Consider the following 17,511-nt stretch of genomic DNA (forward strand, 5'->3'; position numbering starts at 1 on the left):
CAAAGTACATTTGTTGTACCATTAATAAATTTAACAATAGTTGTGAAATCGTGGTGGTTGTCGGCGGCCAGAGACAACTAGATGTGGCGGTCATCAGTAGTCGTACGAGGTGGCCGATGGTGGAGAATGATGATGGTCGTGGTGGTCGGCAATGAATGGCTGCCATTTTTGATGTGGTGTACTTTTATTTAATAAAGCTATTTTAGTTTTAAAATAAAAAACTGATCCCCTTATTTAGCAAAATCAGTTATCAATATGATTAGCAAAATAAATTACTGTTGGGATAAATAATTTTGGCTACAAATTAAAAAACTTTATCATAAAGCAAAGAATGGACATAACCCTCTAGCCCTCGAAGGGAGTGCTTATCATCATAACTATACATCAACGGTACCATCCTTGCAAGATTGAGTGAGGCCTTTGTGAATGCTTTATGGAAATAGGTATCAAAGAGACACTCTTGATTGAGGCTTTTCCATGCATTAGTTACTTTATTCATAACATCCACTGTTGCTCTTCTTCTTGTACAATAATACTCTGGGTGGTCCATCATTAGACAATTCACGTATGATCCATCATTTCCCTGTTGATTTTCGTCCTATATTTATGTTGTCACAACAAGTAAGTATATTGAACGACTAAAATGACTATTAACCCTAAATTAAACTCTAGACTATCATAAAATGTATTTACCTCTGCGTTTCCCAAATCATCCCAAAGTCGAAGAATTGTGGCAGGGGAGGAAATAATGGATGGGGTTGTGTCTATTGTATGAACATTTTCCTTAGTTAATCCTTTACCTAAAAGAAAGAAAATGTGAACCAGCACAATATGCACTCCAGAGCTTACTATCCCATTCTTTAAGTATTCTTCAGCACTTGGTAACTTCCCTGAACCAAACCATTTTGCTTCAACTAGAAAGGCTTTACACAAACTCTCCCACTGCACAAATGGGAAAACCTTTCATATTCAATTACTTATGCCTATAAAGAAGCTTATGTCTGCTAATAAATAAGCTTTGCAATAAAATTTTATTTTATACTTTAAAATGATAAATAAGTTGATGCAAATAAATATTTAAAAAGAGACATTTAATATACATCGAAGAAAATCCTCTCTTCGTTTCAAAGTACATGTCGCAGTCAACCATTTCACACATGTCAATGCATAACTTTGACCATTAATATCTTGAATTATCTAAAGTAAAAAATTATAAAAATTTAATATTTTGTGAATATTTATCGAAATAAATCGAACAACATCTTACATGTTAACATTTGTATTTATATATTAGTTAAAAAGTATAGTCAAAGTAAGTCATGTAAATAGTGCATATTGCAAAAATGCGACATATATTTTGAAACGGATGGAGTAATTTTTACCGTCTTTCGAAGAGAGTCTTTAGGGTTCCAACCATGCTTCTTATATATTTTGGAGCTTAGTTCATTTGTTAGATCATAGAGAACCCTGAAACTTGTTTTCATGTAATTTGGTAGTTTCTCCATATCAGTGTCAATATCCCATCTGCACCCAACAATTATTAATCATTAATTTTTTTTTGTTGTAACTTTTCACCTAAGAAATGTAATATAATAATTTATCAAAAAAATGTAATGTAACAAGTGATTGACATTTACCTAGAAATAACCTCTGTGAAAAGAGTTAACTCATCTAGAGTCCCATAAATATCAAAAATGTCATCAATTATGTAAATTAAAGATATTGGTTTTGTGAGCTCAATTCTTTCCTCAGATAAAGTAGGATCCGTGAGGCATGCCAATGACCACATGTACCATTTAAGGGGCTGGTTTCTAGCATATGGTAACTCATTAGCTAAACCAAGTTCTCTCCACCATCTACACCAAAAAAATAAACTGAACTTTGTGAGGACTAGTTTTTTTTTTTTATGACAAAATAAATTAAAAATTAAGGAATATGCATCGTCGGTGTAAACATATTTTACCCTCAAATTCAATCACAACTCTTCAATTTGCCACATCATGTTTCGTAGGTTTTAAATAAAATGCATTTACATGATTCTTTGTTGTGTTGGTGAGTTGTGATTAATTGTCGGTATAAAATAATTTTACATTAAGAAACAAAAAAAAAAATATTCCATCAAATTAATTAGTATACATACTTTGAAACTTGAACAATCTCTTGATGGTGTAAGCCTTGCAGCAAACTGAAATCCATTTTTGCAACTTCTTTCATAGAACCAAACCATACATTAGTGCTATATAGATGACCATAGAAATTTCTAGCTGTGAATATTGGCAAATTTTTGTGAAAAGGATATTCTAAGGTTCTCCTTACAAACATAGCTTCATGATCAAATTGTGTCATTCTTTCCTTAAGGATCTTCCTGCTAAATTTTCCAGCTTCATCAAGTATGTCTTCCCCTGCTAGGTTTAGATGCGAGGCTTCAAATAAATCTATCATTCCATTGATATTTTCACCTAGTTTTGGATTAAACTTTTCCTCCTCGTTTGTGTACTTGTTAAACACCTCTGCGATAGTAAATTTGAATGACAAATCAACCTCCCAGTATATATTAAAAATAAAGTTACTCTTAAGTTATGCAGGAAAAGGATCAAAAGGAAAAAAAAAAAATGAAGTGCATGTTTGGAATTACAGTGAGGCTAGTATAACAACTTTATATCTAATAAAACTCGATGTGAATTCAAACATGCACTTAAAACTAACCTGCGGGAACAAAGTGACCTTGTTGTCTTAATAGCCTGAAGTGAAGTGCAGTCTCATGAAGATCATGATGATTACTTCCACCACAAGCACTAGTCACATATTGTCTTCTTAGGAATGATTCAATTTCTTCTTCAAAGTGGTAATCAATATTTAGGCGCTGCATGGCATCAATCATATACAAACCTTTGAGTGAATTTTCACCAACGTTTCTAAGTTCATGCTTAACCAACTCAAGTTTCTCAGAATGATTATTACTGCTGCTGAGATCTCTCTGTCAAAGAACTTCCAGAATTAATTCAATTAAGTTGATGACTTATAATTAAAAGAATATTGGCAAAGACAGTAGTAAATTAAAATTTTGACATACATGTTTTATGAGTGTGCTACGCCTTTCTTCTTCAGCACTAATGCTCCACTTGTTAGCAACGTGAAGAGAATCAAGCTTGATATTATTAGAGCTTTGAGAAGGTTGTGCAGTTGTTTGGACGAATTGAGGTTTCAAAGAGGAAAGGCATGATTCCAAATGCAGTGCCATGGCAAAGGAATGAATATACGTAGTATAGATGAATGAATCAGAAATGTGTCACTAACAAAGTGACAAGGATATACAACTTTCAACATGTTTTCATTATGGGAGGTCCTCTGTATTTCTATTAATCTTAGTATGTGTTTGTTAAAGCGGTGGAAGTGCAAATACCGCGTTACGAGGCACTTTCTGCCGTGGTTTTTAAAAGCTACAAAAGGTAGCTTCACATAAAACGCCGGTTTGGACAATTTTCACCGCTAAGCCAAACAAGCCTTTAGTATCGTCCAAATCGAACAACACAAAAATTGGATTTTACGTGTGCATCACTGTCTCCCTTTAATAAGTTGATCATTTGAATGGTCTATAATACTAGATTCGATTTTATGAGTACATGTTTTCCTCAATCGTTTTAAAAAAAAATTGGATTTTTTATCCAACGTGAAATTTTGGTCATACTTATAGCATCTCAAATCTGCATTGCTCAATTATGTACTTCAAAATTTTTGTTCACACAATCACACGTTTTTATCATTTTTTATTTTAAGTAACAAATAAATATTTTATCCCTTCAATTTAATATATTAAAAAATTTAACAAATGATAGCACCAACAACTCTACTACATTGTGATAAGAAAAATGGAGAGATTGAGAAGTTAAAGGGAATGGTAAGTAAGGGACCAAGGCTCTTGCTCTCACTCTCTAATGGAGTAGGTCTTTAAGACTGAACCATGTAAATTATTGTGTTCATCTTCTTCTCTTATCTCTGTTTTAACTGTGCTTTCTGGTTTTGTTCAATTTCTGATTTGGTTCTGTTTTGTTTTGTTGTGCATCTAGTCTCTTGTTTTTTTGGTTTTAGGCCATTAGCAATGGCTGCAAGGAGTTCTTGTCATGCCGATGCGTAGTCACACTTTTATGGAACTCCACCAGCTGGACTTCCCTACCATCAGATCTCTCACGAGATAATAATGCAAAAATATTGTTGTGATCAAAACTATAAAAAAAAATGGTGAAATGAGATACTCCTTACAATACAAGTTTTTTTTTTTTTTGGTAGATAGACGAAATGGCAAAGCCATTATAAACTCACACACACAAGTGGAGGTACCGGGGTTCGAACCCCAATCATGGCATCCGGCCTAACAATTTCGGCTTTTTGCTAGTTGAGCTAGGACTTCTGGATTCCTTACAATACAAGTTAGTTCTGCAGAAAAATAAAACGTGCATTCAAATGAGAATACATATGTGATCTGAACGGATGCATTTCTGCATTACATCAGGTAGAAATCGCCTCATTTAAAATAAAACACCAAACATATGATACAACATTCCTTCTCTTCATGTTTAGAACCACATTTACAATTTTCAGATGAAAATTGAAACTATTGAATGGTCGTGTATATATATTCATCAACATTTATGAACATGATATTAGCACATTCTAGTCCTCCTTCAATGAATATTCACAAATTAAGCTAATAAAAAGAAGAAGAAAACTATCGGCTTGAATAAAGGAGGACTTCACACCTTGAAGTAGCAGCATTGACTTCATCATTCACCCAGATGTTAATAATGAATTCAGCTTCTTTTCATACATTTTGGCTCGTCGAAGAGCATCCAAGGCTTCAGCTTGTTTTCCTGATCGTTTCAAACTAACCGCCTTCAGTTTTTCCTCTTTAATTCTTTCTTCTAGCTGAATTTTCTCTTGGTTAGGGTTCTCAATTTTGGCAACGGGTTTCACAGTCTCTTGTTTTTCTGGGCTTTTATTAGATACAACAGTTAAATCTGCAAGTCCAGCAGCTTTCAGAGCAGATAAGAGTTGAGGGTCAAGAAAATCCTCAACGCTCACATCATCTACTGCATCTGACTTATCGGCATCCTGAGCAGCCAACTCCTCCAACTGCGCTTCAATTGCCTTTGCCCGTTCTAACTCAGCTTCTGCTTCTTCTGTTCGGCCATCTCTCCGTAGCTTTAGAGCTTGACGTTTGTGTGCTAGAGACTCCTGTTGCAACTTGAAACGGTCACGACTAGTCAACGGCTTTGCAGCAGCATTCGGGGAATCTTGTTTCTTTTGAACAACATTTGATGTGTTGGAAACATTGCTGGTGGAGGCAGTGTTTGGCTGCATACTTCCATCCTCCAACCTCTTTTCTAACAGCTTGGCCTGTCGTAGTTCGTCCCTGGCTTCTGTTAGCTTTCCTTCTCTTTTCAAAGCAACTGCCTTCCTTTTATGAGCCAAAATTTCTTGACGCAAAGAAAGGTCTTCCTGAGAAGCATAATCTGGAACAACATTTGACTGGTTTGTGTTTGGCTTTTCATCAACATCAGTCACTTCTTTTCTTCTTTGGGTTGGAATGTTGTTTTTGTATATCTGGTCTTGGCTGAGATTCACCGAGGAGTCCAAAGGAATAGTAGGACCCGCTTGAGATGAATTAACTGAACCTGCTTTATATTCTTCTTTTTGTTTTTGAGACAAAATTTCAGAACTTCTACAGCCATTACCAGCAAGTAGATCTGGCATATGCATAGAGTGGCCAGTTGAGGAGCTATGAGCGGTGATATTTTCGACTTTCATCCTTTTTGTGAGATTTTCACTTGAAGCACTCACCTCAGCAGATAATGGATGCTTATCATCTTCAAAATGGGAGTTTGCAGGACTTTTTCCGTGAGATGATTCAGACGGAACAGATTGTTTATCCTTGGATACATTCAGCAGCAAGTCCTTGTTTTGGCTCTCAAAATCTTCCAGTTGGGCTTCCAGATTTTTGGCCTTTTTTAAAATTTCCTCAGCCTCTTCTATTTCTCCCTTGCGCCTCAAAGTAAGTGCCTTCCTTTTCAACGCTAAGAGTTCTCTTTGAATCTCTCCTTTGTTCCTTGAAGTTGTGACAGTACTAGTAGCTTCCTTAACAGATTCTTCTTTTATAGCCACAGGCTCAAATTCTTCATCCTTCCATCCTAGATCAGTAAGCATTGAATTCAATGCTGGGTCATGCATATCCTCTTCTAAAACAACCACGTCCCTTTCTTCATCAACTGCCACATCAACTGGAGAATTGAAGAGTTCTTTCTTCTTAGGGGCCTCAACCTGCACTTTATTCTTCAGAGCATCCATCTCTTCTATCTTGGCTTCCAATGTTTTGGCCATTTTAAGAACTTCCTCTGCATCCTCCGCTTTCCCTTCCCGTCTTAAAGCAAGGGCCTTTCTTTTTAAGCTCAAGAGTTCCCTCTGAATTTCTGCTTTACTTTTTCTCGGTGCTTCAACGAGAATAGTTGTAGAATGCTTACTCAGAAAAGTATCATCAACTGGAACAAAGTTATCATCAAATTTCTTCGAAGGCTTGTTTGAAGAATTAGAAGGTTTATCATTGTCATCATTCCAACCCAAGTCCGTAAGGAGTGAAAGATATGTTGGATCAGACATATCTTTATCTGTTACATCGTCTTCACTTCCTTCCTCAACTAGAGGACTTTTACTCGCTGCATGCAGGACATTATTGGTATTCGTCGATGATGATTTATGACTCGGAGCATTGTCCATCTCCATCAGCTGATGCTCAAGAACTGCACTTTTCCGCATTTCTTCTTCTGCTTCATCCATTTTCCCTTCCCTTCTCAATGCAAGAACCTTCTTTTTCGAATTCAAAAGCTCTCTTTGAATCATCAACCGGTTTTTTGGTGCCACCGTGGAAGAGACATTATTATTTCTATTATTACCAGTAATTTCAGAACTCAAACTTTTCCCAACATGAGTAACTTTTTGCAACATGGTATTATCGTCATCAGACCCAATGTTGTCTAAGTCCCTTTCTAATAACTTCGCCTTTTTCAATATCACCATTGCTTCTTCAGTATTACCTGCTTGCTTTTGATTAAGAGCCTCTCTTTTCAATGACTGAATTTCACCAAGCAATGCTTCTTTGTCAAAGGTTTGAGATTTGGAAAATGTATTTTCAGGTTCAGTCCAACCCAGTGATTCCAAAGCACCGGCTAACTCAGGGTCCATCAAATCCTCATCGGTTACTTCTAAATTACCATCAAGATTGTCAGAAATGGCCAAAAGATTATCAAAATCAAAACCATGCTCATGATCATGTAGATTTGAAAATTCTTTATCATCATCATCCATGCCGTGAATTAATGCTGATAGCTCATCATCAGAATCTTCAGCACCAGCAAGGAGTTCCTGTTCTTCCAGTTGCTTCTCTAGGATTTTTGCTCTTTTCAATTCCTCTTTAGCTTCTACAAGCTTACCCTCACGCTTCAACGTTAGAGCCTTCTTTTTCATAGCAACAACCTCAGTCTTGTCAATCCGGCTGCCCTTTTCTTCACCTGTCTTTGCAAAAGTTTCTACAATCAAGGAGGAGAGTTCACCCTCCAAACTCAAGTTTGCTGACTTTCTATCTTCTTTGTTTAATTCCAAATCAGACCATCCCAGCTCTCGAAGCTCTGAAGTAAGATCATCATTATCTTTACCAGTCTGAGGAAGTGACTTTGTTTTTCTGCCAGACTCAATAGAAACGTCTTTGTTGTGCATATCCGACAAGTTTCCAGAAGGCAGCAACTTTTTCCGAGCCGCTTTCCTTAGCTGAATTTCCAAAGCATCTGCTTGCCTCTCAAGCTCCTTCCCTCTCTTAAAAGCTTTCAAGGCTTCCTCAGATTTCCCGTCTCCTTTTAGAATTTTATACTTACTTTTTTCCGCTAAAGCTTGCTGACGTAACTCATCAGGAGTGGTGGATCCCACATCGACAGCCATACTATTAGTTGTTTCAGTTGATATAATTTTTTGTAAATCTTCTTCGTCCTGAATAGAAAATCCTGTAGTACTTGAAGAAGATGCAACGCTAACTGATCTCTGGCCACTACGACCTTTTTCACTGGTTGATTGCTTTCCTGATGAAAGAAGTTCCTCGTTTTGACCAAGAATCTGGTTGAGAATTTCATCTTCATCTCTAGGTGCTGATTTCAAGCTTCCTGGAGAAATTGGAGTGAATATTCAAAAGTATGGAACTGTGTAGTAATAAAGAAAGCAAAATGATGGAGTGTTACTCTAACACAAGCAAGCACATGTTGATTATCATGGTTTTAACAAAAATGAGGGGAATACCTCTCCCAGGCCTGCGTCCTTGTCGCAACTCAAAGCGTGCTGCCTCTTCTAGCTTCTTACAAGGTTCACATATACGTACAGGCGAATCACCCTGTCCACGCAAAGCCATTCTTTGTTGGGTACAACTTCCACAAAATAGACCCCCACATCTTCTACAGTGGTGCTGAAAAATAATAATCAAAATTCCAAAATTTAATTGGGAAAAAGGATTTGGTTTGAGTTCAATCAAATTATAATAAGTAAACATGGACGATCACCTTCCAGTACCCAGGATCTCGTTTTTCATATAGAATCATGAAATTAACAAACATATTATACCTTTAGTTTAACCAAAGGTTCCATGAAGCTTAAAGTTTGATAAAACAATTAAAACTGGGTAACATTGAAAACATGGTGATTTATCCAATCTATGGGAAGCTAACATGCAATTAGGGACGGAAATGTCAAACACTCCTCAATAGCCTTATGGCTTACTCTTTCAGGACTAAAAGAAAAGTTAAAATAGTATATATTTGGTGGTCTAAAATATAAGCGAATCCTAACTAATTTTACAATATTTAATGTTATCATTTCCAAAATACCTTTTAATTAATATTCTCATGAAGCAAATTTCCATAGAAAATTAAATGAAGAGAAAAGGTAGATGATTATTCTGCATCAAAACAAGACCAAACCAAACTTATGTATTCAAACCTAAACCAAACAAAACTTATGTAATGAACAACATAGGTCAAGGCTTTTTCAAAAGTATATTTAGCTAAAAGGACAAGCGTTTAGCCCATCCGAAAACCTTTAAACCTAACAAAACCGTCCTACTGAAGTATATATTGACCCTATGAGCTTACTTAGTGATAGCCACATCACTTATCTAAAGACCTTAGCACAAAATAGGCTAAACATGCTCCTACAACGAAACCGACCTACTCAACCTTCATTCCTTATCATAGGAGACAATTCACTTTCTTTTAAAGATCATACCAGATACATCAGTTATTCATTCAATGAACCTAAAAAATGTATTGGCTCTTGTAATAAGAAACGGAGGTAGTAAGATTCAAAATCTCCTAAACATGCTCCTACAAGGAAACAGGGTAGCAAAATTTGTTTCGGAAAAGAACTAAAGCAAGCAAATGACAAGTTGTTAAACATGTCTTGATAGAGCAAATAAAACTTGTGAACTATTTGACTCTAATCTTGACAGCATAAAATTACTCTTGTTCATCAACAGCAATAAATTAGCAGCAATGTAATTCACCGAAATTGATCTCTCCTGCGTAACTCTCCTATATTGTTCTCTATCATTCATCGTTCATAAAATACATGAAATCAAATTACACTAAAGTGAAAGTTACTGAAATTCAAATCATGGTTGTAGAGAAACGGGGTCTTTTATACCGATAGATTGATAAAATCAAGTCATAATAAGAAAAGCACAATCTTTTAATCAGTTTTTGAAGAAATGATGTATGGGTTTAGTGAGCAATTAAAAAAGAGAAGAATGGGGGGTTAACCTTGCGATTGATGAAGGTGAATTGAGCGGAACAACCCTGGCAATTAGAGGCATCAACGACCCAATTATTCCCTCGTAAAGAAGGTTTTGGTGGCAACCCGATCTTCGCTAACATCTTCTGATCTTCTTCGTAAGATCGAAAATCAACAAAATAGTGTTGTTTATGCAGTAGAAGAGGATTAACGAAGGAGAAGAAAATCGATGATCACGATGACGATGACAAAACAAAACGAGTGCACGATTCCGGTTCTTGCACGCCGAGTGATCAATGATAGTTGATTTTTTTTTTTTTTTTGACGAAAAACAAATGAATGATAGTTGATTTATCGGTTAAATAAGTTCATCCTATAAAAATATATCAAATTATGTCTCTATAAAAACAGCTTCATTATTTTTATTTTACTAAAAACAAAGTTTTAATATGGTTAACCAGCCCTTTGGACACTAGTTAAAAAATTTAAAAATAAAATTAAAAACAACTACATTTTAACTTTTATAAGTTATTTTACTTATCATCATTTCACAATGCAAAATTTATATATTAGTCTCTTTAACTAGTGTGCCCCGAAAATACTAGTAAATAATATTTCCATAAATTTAATTTGGTTGACGAGAACCGACCTTACGTGCCTTAACAAATTCTCCAACAATTGATCATTGCTAAGTGGTCGTAGAAACTACTTATAGATAGATATATGGAGCAACCTAAAACTGATATAAATATTCTCATTTGTTTGTCTTATAACCAACTAAAATTTGAGAGTTCACAAAATTTGTAAGCAAGATATTGTTCAAATCATTGATAATAACACTGATATTTGGGTCTGGATTTTTTTTTTTCCCATGTAAAGACTGAGTTAAGATCCTCTTCATTTCTTCCATTTGAAGAGATATAGACTCAAAAAAATTCGAAAAAAAAGTAAAAAATAATTAATATGGTGGAACCCACTGAATGATAGGATCCACTATTTATTTTATGTGTCTATCTCTCTCTAAATTGTGAACTCCATTTATTTTATCAGATGGAGAGGATCTTAACTCGTAAAGACTATACTAGTGTGTAAGGGGATTTAGCAAAAGAAATGGAAGTGTCCAACTATAATTTTTGAATGAATAAATGATATAAAGGTGACAACTAGGATACCCATGGAAGAATGGTGGGTAATTTACCATAACCAATACACATTAGCCACATAAGCACATTTTTAAGTGGTATCCATGAACTATCTTGACCCCACCAACAAATTGCTCATTGTGGTGTAAATTACCCATCATTCTTCAAAGGTAATTTAGAAAAAACCATGATATAAATAAATGCATATATTTCTAGAGTAACATGTTAAATTACTTAGGAATATTTTAAATTACTTTTAACATGTTAAATAATAATACCTTTACTTTTAACATTTGTTATCACCCCAAAATTATAGTACATTTACTTTTAACATGTTATTTCTAGAGTTTTATTTATTTATTTTGGATTTTCGAATTATTACCCCAAAAACATTTGTTATCTTTGAAGTACCAATGTTTTTTGAAGGACCAATGTTTGTACAGTGTTTTGAGTCACTGTCCATCTTTGGCATCGTATGAGTCATGCCTACATTTGATTTTTTAAGCTAAGATGATTGGTTACACAATAACGCAGTCACACCTTAGTAAATTATTTAATAAAATAAAACCAGAGAAACTGAAACCCATGACATCAAGCGGTATCATCTTATTCCACGTTTATCTGATTTTAGAGCAATATGATATATAGTGACAAAATTGCTGAGATAAACACAAAACTTGCCGAGAACCACAGATTATATGCTTTAGAATTTGAAGACCGTAATCATGATATAAATGACCCAAAATAGCAGCAAGAAGAGGAAGCTTAAAAGAACAAATTACATGCTATAGTCATGGTCTTTCTTCTTTATATTACCAGACAAAGTTAAAAACAGTGTTTGGTTGTAAATAATACGGGTAAAGAAAAACAACATGGCGATTGTAAATAGACATCGTCATAATAAATGCATTGCAACTAGCAGCAGTTTTAATTCTCTCACTCATGCTAATGAAAGAGAGAAAAATAAGTTAAACTACAATCACTCCATGGAATGTTCAGCAATTCCACAGTTTGCATGAAGCAAATGCTGTCTCCAAGATGAAAAAAACAAAGGTCTCGAATGAGTCCCAATTTTCCACCAAAGACTTAATAACCATTGATCTGGGGCCTTGAAGTAGGACCAACAAGACGTGAAAAGGGCACTTGCGTCCTGCCAGTGTTCAAACCCCTTTGGCCTGAAAATCTATCATTATTTACTTTGGGATCTGACACAGATTTAGAGAATGCTTGGGCAAGTTCAACGGCTGAAGCTGCTCTACCGTAGCGTGGGCCACCAGCACCTTGAGATGATTCCACAGGCTTACGCCATGTTTCAGGTGAAGGTTGCCTCTCAGGAACTTGCTGCCTGTCAGTTTCCCTCGGGTTTCTCCGGTTATTATTACTGTTATTATCACCGCTGCGCCAATTCTTCCTCTGTCCAGGAGCCCTGTCGCCATCTACCTTTTGCTCCTTCCTTTCAGGTTTTCTGCCTGCTCTTTGATTGAGGCCATCCTCAGTTTTTTCAACGTATCGAGTCTGGATTGAATGATCATCGTGTTTCTCGGACCTAGGAGTATTTTGTTCAACCCTTCACAAAGCATAATTTATTGACAAACATCAGACTTGGGTTACCACTGGAGCCATCTAGAATATCAGATAAAACAAAAAACAAGTTCTTACCTATTTGAATTACCAACAACGTCATAGTTTTTTATTGCAACATCATCAACCCCTCGCTCCTTCAAAACCTGATGGAAAGATGAAAATAAGATTTAGTAATGCTAGTTGCTGCATTTAGAACTATGAGACCTTTCAAACCACATAAATTGTGGGGGTGGGGGAATTCCACTAAAGAGAGGATAAACATTTTAAGAAGACATAAAATGAACACGTGTGAAACAACTATCCCTGCTCACGACAGACAAAAGATAGAGGTTGGATCATCTCCCTCCATCATCTCTTCACTACTCAATAACTCATAAACTCTCCTCTCTCTTAGTCTCTCTATCTCTCTCTCTCAACCTCTCTGTTCCTCACTCTCTCTTCAATATTTATTTTCTCTCTTTCTCGCTCTTTCACCTGTTGGAGAGGATCCATTTGCCAAAAAAAATAATAAAGCATTGATTTTAACTGGTATTCAGGATAAAAAGTAAGTGATAAGGACTTACTAGTTCTCGAGGGCGAGCTCCACCAAATAAAGCATTCCTGAAACATTTGCATCAGTCGTTCCATTATTAAACATGAAATTGGATGATAAATCAAATAAACTTGCTGAAAGCGGCCCATGCATATCAAACATTTACCAAAAGATTCAACATAAAATTAAGATATCACAAAGTTTGACATAATCAGTACTTAATATTCACTTGCTTTGAAACAAAAAAGCAGAATTTAGAACCCTTCAAATTGGCAGGTCATGAACACGGTAAACATGATTCGAGGATCCCAAGAGATGCTAATTTGTTAAAGTGGTCGGGACATGTAAAGTAGGCAATGATTGAGAAACAACAGGGTTCAATATACATTGTATTTCCAAATCACAGGTGCCACATTGTACTGAATGGTAACCGAAAATTAAGTATATGTTTGCCATTGTGAGGTTCACTGGCAAGCAAATCCATAACGACAATTCACGAGGGCAAACATGAAACATTCCTCAAAATGACAAGAATATTAGCATGCAACTGTTTAACTATTTTTCAATTCCTTGGTTGATACAGGCGGGTATAAAAAACATGAAATTTGGAATCTAAGATGTCATCCTGGACTTCCACAAAAAACACTAAATGTACAAATTACTAAGTTGCAAATGAACCGTGACAACAAAAACAGAGAGCTATCAACATCACTACTTATAAAATGTCTCTGTATTTTAGATAAAAGTAATTCCAGGGAGTTTAATAAAGAGTGGCTGAATTTTAAAAATGCATAAATTAACTTCTTAAAAAAAAAGTTGGTAAAGGAGAATGTTTGATAATCTACCATTTCTAAAAGTAATCTAAACTTTGATAGGGTTAAATGACAAATCTAATAAAGCCTTTTAAGACTTATAATCAATTAACCAATATTCCTCCTTTCCATATAGTAAGCACACAGCTGTTACTGCAGTTCTTAGCCGTTAATATTAACAAAAACCACAGTGCACCTTCTATTATTTTCCTCAGTTCCAACTTAACGGACAACAAGAATGGGGAAATTAACAACACCCTACCCTAACACACACAAATAAGGTTCTTGAAACACAAATGAGGTTTTTGGAAAGTATAACATGTCTTCTCTTATGTATTTTAAGAGTACAAGTATTTGTATCTGTGAGGTGGGTGTTTAAGTATCTTCGTTTAATGTAAATGATTTTGTTCAAAATACTAAGCAACCTGAATAACCTATCAGAGGGATAGATGACAATATAAGAGAGGATGAGTGGAAAATAGTAACACCATTCCATAAAAACCATATGATCCTTCATGGTTTTTGCGCTAAATAAAAAATATCAGTTATAGTGGAGAATCTCCTTTATCATAAAAGGAAAATTAATAATAATATGCAACTACATACTTACATGACACAAATATTCTTTATTTTCCCATTGATAAGCTAAATCTCCAACTATTCATTAGATAAGTGGCGTGTAGCCATGTATATACTTTTAAGCTTTACATGATATATGACCTGGCCTGAAAAGCTGAGTATGCATGTATCTTCCAAATTCAGTAATTTCGGCGTGTTGTGATTATTTGAATTGGGGGTTTAAGTAATAGTAGTCAGTCATTATGGTTTTCATTGACCATAGCATATTTTCATATTTCAATATCTTTAGCCTGTGCAAGTAGACTTGTGGTTACAGTTCGTGGTGGGTTGAACCCAACTAGTATTATTAACAACACATCAATACACCTACCACACAATAAAACTATAACAACACGGTGAAAAACTCCTCTACCTACTGTCTCATGTAACTGACCTGTCTCTTTCCTTGCTTGCTTCTGACTGTTCATGGACCTCAGGCCGAGGCTTCAGAGGCTTCAGATTCAGCTTTGGACGCTGTCCTGGATCCTTTGGACTCTCGGTTCCAACCGAAACAGACTTCACAAAATTGGCATGTCCATGTCTCTGAGGAACAGTTTCGACAGGGACAGAATCATTAACTTGACGATATCCCTAACATGAGAGCAAATGAGAGAATTAAAAATGTGAGTAAAAGAACGTATAAAACTGAATATCATAAGTTGAGTACATGAATACCTGTGTGGGTTCAATAACAGAAGGTTCAGAACTTTCTAGTGGCTTTGTTCTCGGCAGCAACTTCAGTTTAGGTCGTTCAATAGGTTCAGAAGCTACAGGGTGTTGTGATTCCGAGCCAACAGCTTTGCCATCAGTTCGAGCAGGCTGAACTCCATCCGAAAACTGAGCTACACTTCTAGGCCGTACATCTGAATACTTATGAACTCCCGACCTTTCATGTTCGAGTAACTCATTCCTACCACCGCCTTGCATCTGATTATCAATAACTAAACCCCTTTCAGCATGCCTTGCCAGCATTTCATCAGAATGTTCCTTTTCAAAAACTGTATCTATCCTATTACTATTAATATACGCATGCGGTCTACCCTCCACTTTAGTTGGTCTAACCGCCTCAACCTCTGTCTGATAATGAACCGTCTGCCATCTACCAGACGATACCTTATCAAGCGCACTGGCATGAGCCAACTTGGAAACAGCATTCGCACTAGCCCAAGCAGATTGCTCCAACTCAATGGCACTCGCCACCTCCTTCCTCATTGACCACACATTCGGGTGACCACCACCACCACTACTAACCCCCAAACTCTGGGAATTATTTCCCACATGAGTTGCCTCGGTAAGCCTAGCCGAATACGAATTAACATTAACAGGTGACACCGGAGCAGCCACTTGCCTGCTCAATGAACTACTACGCTTCACCTCAACACAAGAAGGCAAAGGAGCACGAATACTCTCATCACTAATCGTTCTCCTCGGAGCCGAACTACCATCCAATGGCTTCCTCTCATCCTCATCAAAATTCCTACCAATTGGAGCAGTATGTGGAAGAAACAACGATTTATCATCGTAATGTCTAGTAGCCGGAGACGTGTGGGGCCGAGACCAATGATCCGGTCTCCCCATCGGATTTCCCCATGTTGCAGGCCGATCATAACCAACTCGATCTGAAGGCCTCACAGTTCTGTACAAAATCCAAAATCCAGAAAAAAAGAGTAAATAAATAAATCATCACCGTAACTTTTCATAAACAGATCGATGAATTAAAATAACTAATTAGAGTGATTAAATAAAACAATATAAACAAATAATCATGATTAATTAGAAGGATTAGATCTAATTAGGAATTGATGTGATTGATATACTTACACGCCGGGAGCGGAAGGGAGAGGGAGATCGGAGGGAATAGAACCGCCGTGGAAGTCCTTGAGTGTCATGGTGCTTCCACTCACTTTCTTCTTCGACATTCTTCCTCACACAAAAAAAAAAAATTAAAAAAATACGGAAAAAAAAAACAGAGAGAATCGTAACGGAAGAGGATAAGTTTCAGGGTGAATATTGTTATTGATTATGAATGAGTGAAACGAAAGAAACCTCACACGAGTGAGAAAGAATAGGAATAGGAAGAAGAAGAAGAGGAGAAACGAAGAAGGGACGCGATTAGTGATGTTTACGGTGCGAAAAGGAAAAGGGAAAAAAGGTGAATGAGAGTGAGAGAAGAGATGATATAATTGATTGAGTTTTTCTTCGATGAGGGAATATTTGTGTGTTCTACGGTTTACTTATACTTGTCAATTGGATGTTTGCCACGTGGTGGAACGGAAGTTGTTGTCGTTGGATTGGATTGAAATAGAATCGGTGATAGTATAAGATGCTTAGGACAGGTGGTGGCTTATTATTTACTATTGCCATTATGGAGCCCACTACTTTTTTTTCTTTTCTTTTTGACACAAAAGAAATAAAAATACTTCATTTTTTTTTTCTTAATCGGATAGGATGTCACAAAAAATATTGAGAAAATGGGGAAATTTTTAGTGGATTAAATTAAAGTAATAATGATGTTCATTTTAACATTTATTTAAAAATAGAAATGATATTTGCACATCTATATTAAGACAACTTTTTAACAATTTTTTCTATCATACTTACATTTTGGTCTTATTCTCTCCTTTTCATTTTTCCTCTATATTGTTCTTGACCAACAAGAAGAAAAAAAAAATGTTGTCATAAATAGTTGTACAAATATCACTATTCTTTAAAAATTTAGTGTCAAATTATTTATTTTTTTTGGTCTAAATTTAGTACCAAATTTTTACTACTATGTTAAGATTTCCGTTTTGACATGCTAAAAAATAAAAATAAAAATGGTAAAACAATTTTAATTACTACGTATAAATGTAAAATTGTTTCAGAGATGTGACAAACTAGAGGATAAATGACAATGTAAAAGCTAATTTTTTTTTTGTCTTTTATCTATCAAATATTGTATAAGATAAAAAAATAATTTAATATATATAGAAGTTTGTTATACGTTGTTCTGTTTTATATCGTGTTC

General features: G+C 35.6%; 3 protein-coding genes across 5 annotated transcripts; all 3 read right to left on the reverse strand.

The window, feature by feature from the left end:
- Positions 1-270: 270 nt before the first annotated feature.
- On the reverse strand, positions 271-4,059 carry LOC25493247 ((3S,6E)-nerolidol synthase 1). Its single transcript, XM_013601690.3, has 7 exons — positions 3,074-4,059; positions 2,707-2,977; positions 2,141-2,510; positions 1,638-1,856; positions 1,383-1,524; positions 694-942; positions 271-598 (listed from the first exon to the last, which is right to left on the reverse strand). Exons 1-7 carry the CDS (start codon positions 3,239-3,241, stop codon positions 305-307), a joined length of 1,713 nt encoding a protein of 570 aa, XP_013457144.1. The 5' UTR covers positions 3,242-4,059; the 3' UTR covers positions 271-304.
- Positions 4,060-4,199: 140 nt separating this feature from the next.
- On the reverse strand, positions 4,200-10,154 carry LOC25493248 (uncharacterized). Of its 2 annotated transcripts, XM_039833724.1 has the most exons (4): positions 9,846-10,154; positions 8,335-8,497; positions 4,758-8,201; positions 4,200-4,434 (listed from the first exon to the last, which is right to left on the reverse strand). In XM_039833724.1, exons 1-3 carry the CDS (start codon positions 9,957-9,959, stop codon positions 4,786-4,788), a joined length of 3,693 nt encoding a protein of 1,230 aa, XP_039689658.1. In that variant the 5' UTR covers positions 9,960-10,154; the 3' UTR covers positions 4,200-4,434; positions 4,758-4,785. The 2 variants fall into 2 exon arrangements, with proteins under 2 accessions (XP_039689658.1, XP_013457145.1); XM_013601691.3 differs by lacking the exon at positions 4,200-4,434 and having other exon boundaries at positions 4,475-8,201; positions 9,846-10,153.
- A 1,551-nt stretch (positions 10,155-11,705) lies between these two features.
- On the reverse strand, positions 11,706-16,699 carry LOC25493249 (uncharacterized). 2 transcript variants are annotated; one of them, XM_039832887.1, is made up of 7 exons: positions 16,551-16,699; positions 16,326-16,424; positions 15,180-16,140; positions 14,899-15,095; positions 13,106-13,142; positions 12,618-12,685; positions 11,706-12,525 (listed from the first exon to the last, which is right to left on the reverse strand). In XM_039832887.1, exons 2-7 carry the CDS (start codon positions 16,421-16,423, stop codon positions 12,045-12,047), a joined length of 1,842 nt encoding a protein of 613 aa, XP_039688821.1. In that variant the 5' UTR covers position 16,424; positions 16,551-16,699; the 3' UTR covers positions 11,706-12,044. The 2 variants fall into 2 exon arrangements, with proteins under 2 accessions (XP_039688821.1, XP_013457147.1); XM_013601693.3 differs by having other exon boundaries at positions 16,326-16,699.
- Between the last annotated feature and the right edge of the window lie 812 nt (positions 16,700-17,511).

Source organism: Medicago truncatula, chromosome 4 (genome assembly GCF_003473485.1).
Source record: "Medicago truncatula cultivar Jemalong A17 chromosome 4, MtrunA17r5.0-ANR, whole genome shotgun sequence".
NCBI lineage: Eukaryota > Viridiplantae > Streptophyta > Magnoliopsida > Fabales > Fabaceae > Medicago > Medicago truncatula.